This window comes from Pelmatolapia mariae, linkage group LG4 (assembly GCF_036321145.2).
Source record: "Pelmatolapia mariae isolate MD_Pm_ZW linkage group LG4, Pm_UMD_F_2, whole genome shotgun sequence".
Classification (NCBI taxonomy): Eukaryota; Metazoa; Chordata; class Actinopteri; order Cichliformes; family Cichlidae; genus Pelmatolapia; species Pelmatolapia mariae.
In genome coordinates, this window is record NC_086230.1 from 3263783 (window position 1) to 3265000 (window position 1218).

At 45.0% G+C, this 1218-nt stretch overlaps 1 protein-coding gene across 1 annotated transcript in view; it reads right to left on the reverse strand.

Moving 5' to 3' along the window:
• Positions 1–524: 524 nt before the first annotated feature.
• igf2bp1 (insulin-like growth factor 2 mRNA binding protein 1) overlaps positions 525–1218 on the reverse strand; it is a 39432-nt gene continuing 38738 nt past the window's right edge. Inside the window, exon 15 of the mRNA XM_063471115.1 lies at positions 525–680. Within this exon, the coding sequence (XP_063327185.1) occupies positions 525–680 (156 nt within the window). The remainder of the gene's footprint in view (positions 681–1218) is intronic.

Consider the following 1218-nt stretch of genomic DNA (forward strand, 5'->3'; position numbering starts at 1 on the left):
CAAGAAGGCACCTGCTAGTGTGCCTGGGAAACGCAGATCTGCTATAAATCGGAACCCACCATAGCGTTGCTTCATCCATACATGGAGAATAAAGTCGGCCATGTTGTTTCGACTTATCTGGGTGGGATCCCATAAAGTTAGAGCAGATGAGGAGCTGGCTGCAGCCATACCGAGGCACACTAGGAGGAAACTATACCCTCTCTCTCTCCATGTTCCTCCTTACCTTCATCCCACCATCCTCACTCAGTTTCTCTTCTGGCCTGGAATCTGATCTCTGTTCTGTTTCTTTTTTCTTAATCCTCTTTTTATTATTTGTTTCATCTTTTTGATTTCATTCGTCTTTGTTCTTTGTCTTTCTCTGTGATTATTGGGCGTACTCTCTCCCTCTTTATATCTCTCCCTGTCTCTCGCTGGGTCCGTGTGTCGCTCTCATGTATCCGTCCGTCTATCCGTTCGTGCATTTGTCTGTCTGTCCTTCCGTCAGGCAGGGGGCCCGCGGCATGTGAGAAGGGTGCGGGGACCCCTCACTTCCTGCGTGGCTGGTGGTCCTGAGTCAGTCCCTGCGTAGGTCTGCCCATCTCTGTGAAGCCCGGCGACTGAGGGCCAGGGCCCATGCCAACTCCGCCTTTCTGTGTCTGTTTGACCTGGGTCAGAATGTCTCTGATCTTTCTCTGGGCCAGCTAGGAGACAGAGCAGAGTTGAGAAGATGAGCTGCATAAGTTACGCCTTTTTCCCCCGCTGCAGGGAGACAAAGTTAGCAACACGTTAAATATAGCAGACAAAACTGCGACTTCAGAGTTTGGTCAATTTTAGGTTTTTAGAAGGCATCAAGAAAAAGTTCAAGTACACAAAAATGATATTTTAGACAATCAAGGATGACAAGAAGATGAACTTTCTGAGTATCAGCAGCATGAAAACCAAACTGGGTTACATATGCACCATTAAAATGAATCAATGTTAGCACAGATACTTAACCTCATAAATGCAGGAAGATAATCACATGCCACTGGCTACTTATAAATGCTAACATCTTTTTGGTAGCTAAGCTAACATAGCATAGCGAGCATACAGTGCTGAATAAAATAAATATGACTAAGCCATGAATGTGTTATAATGTATGGGGTGTTAAATACGCAACAGGGCACTGAGTAACCATTAGCACCACCTAGAAGTGAGTTCAAATTTCAACCAATCAGAGAGGTTTTTTCTTTCTTTTTT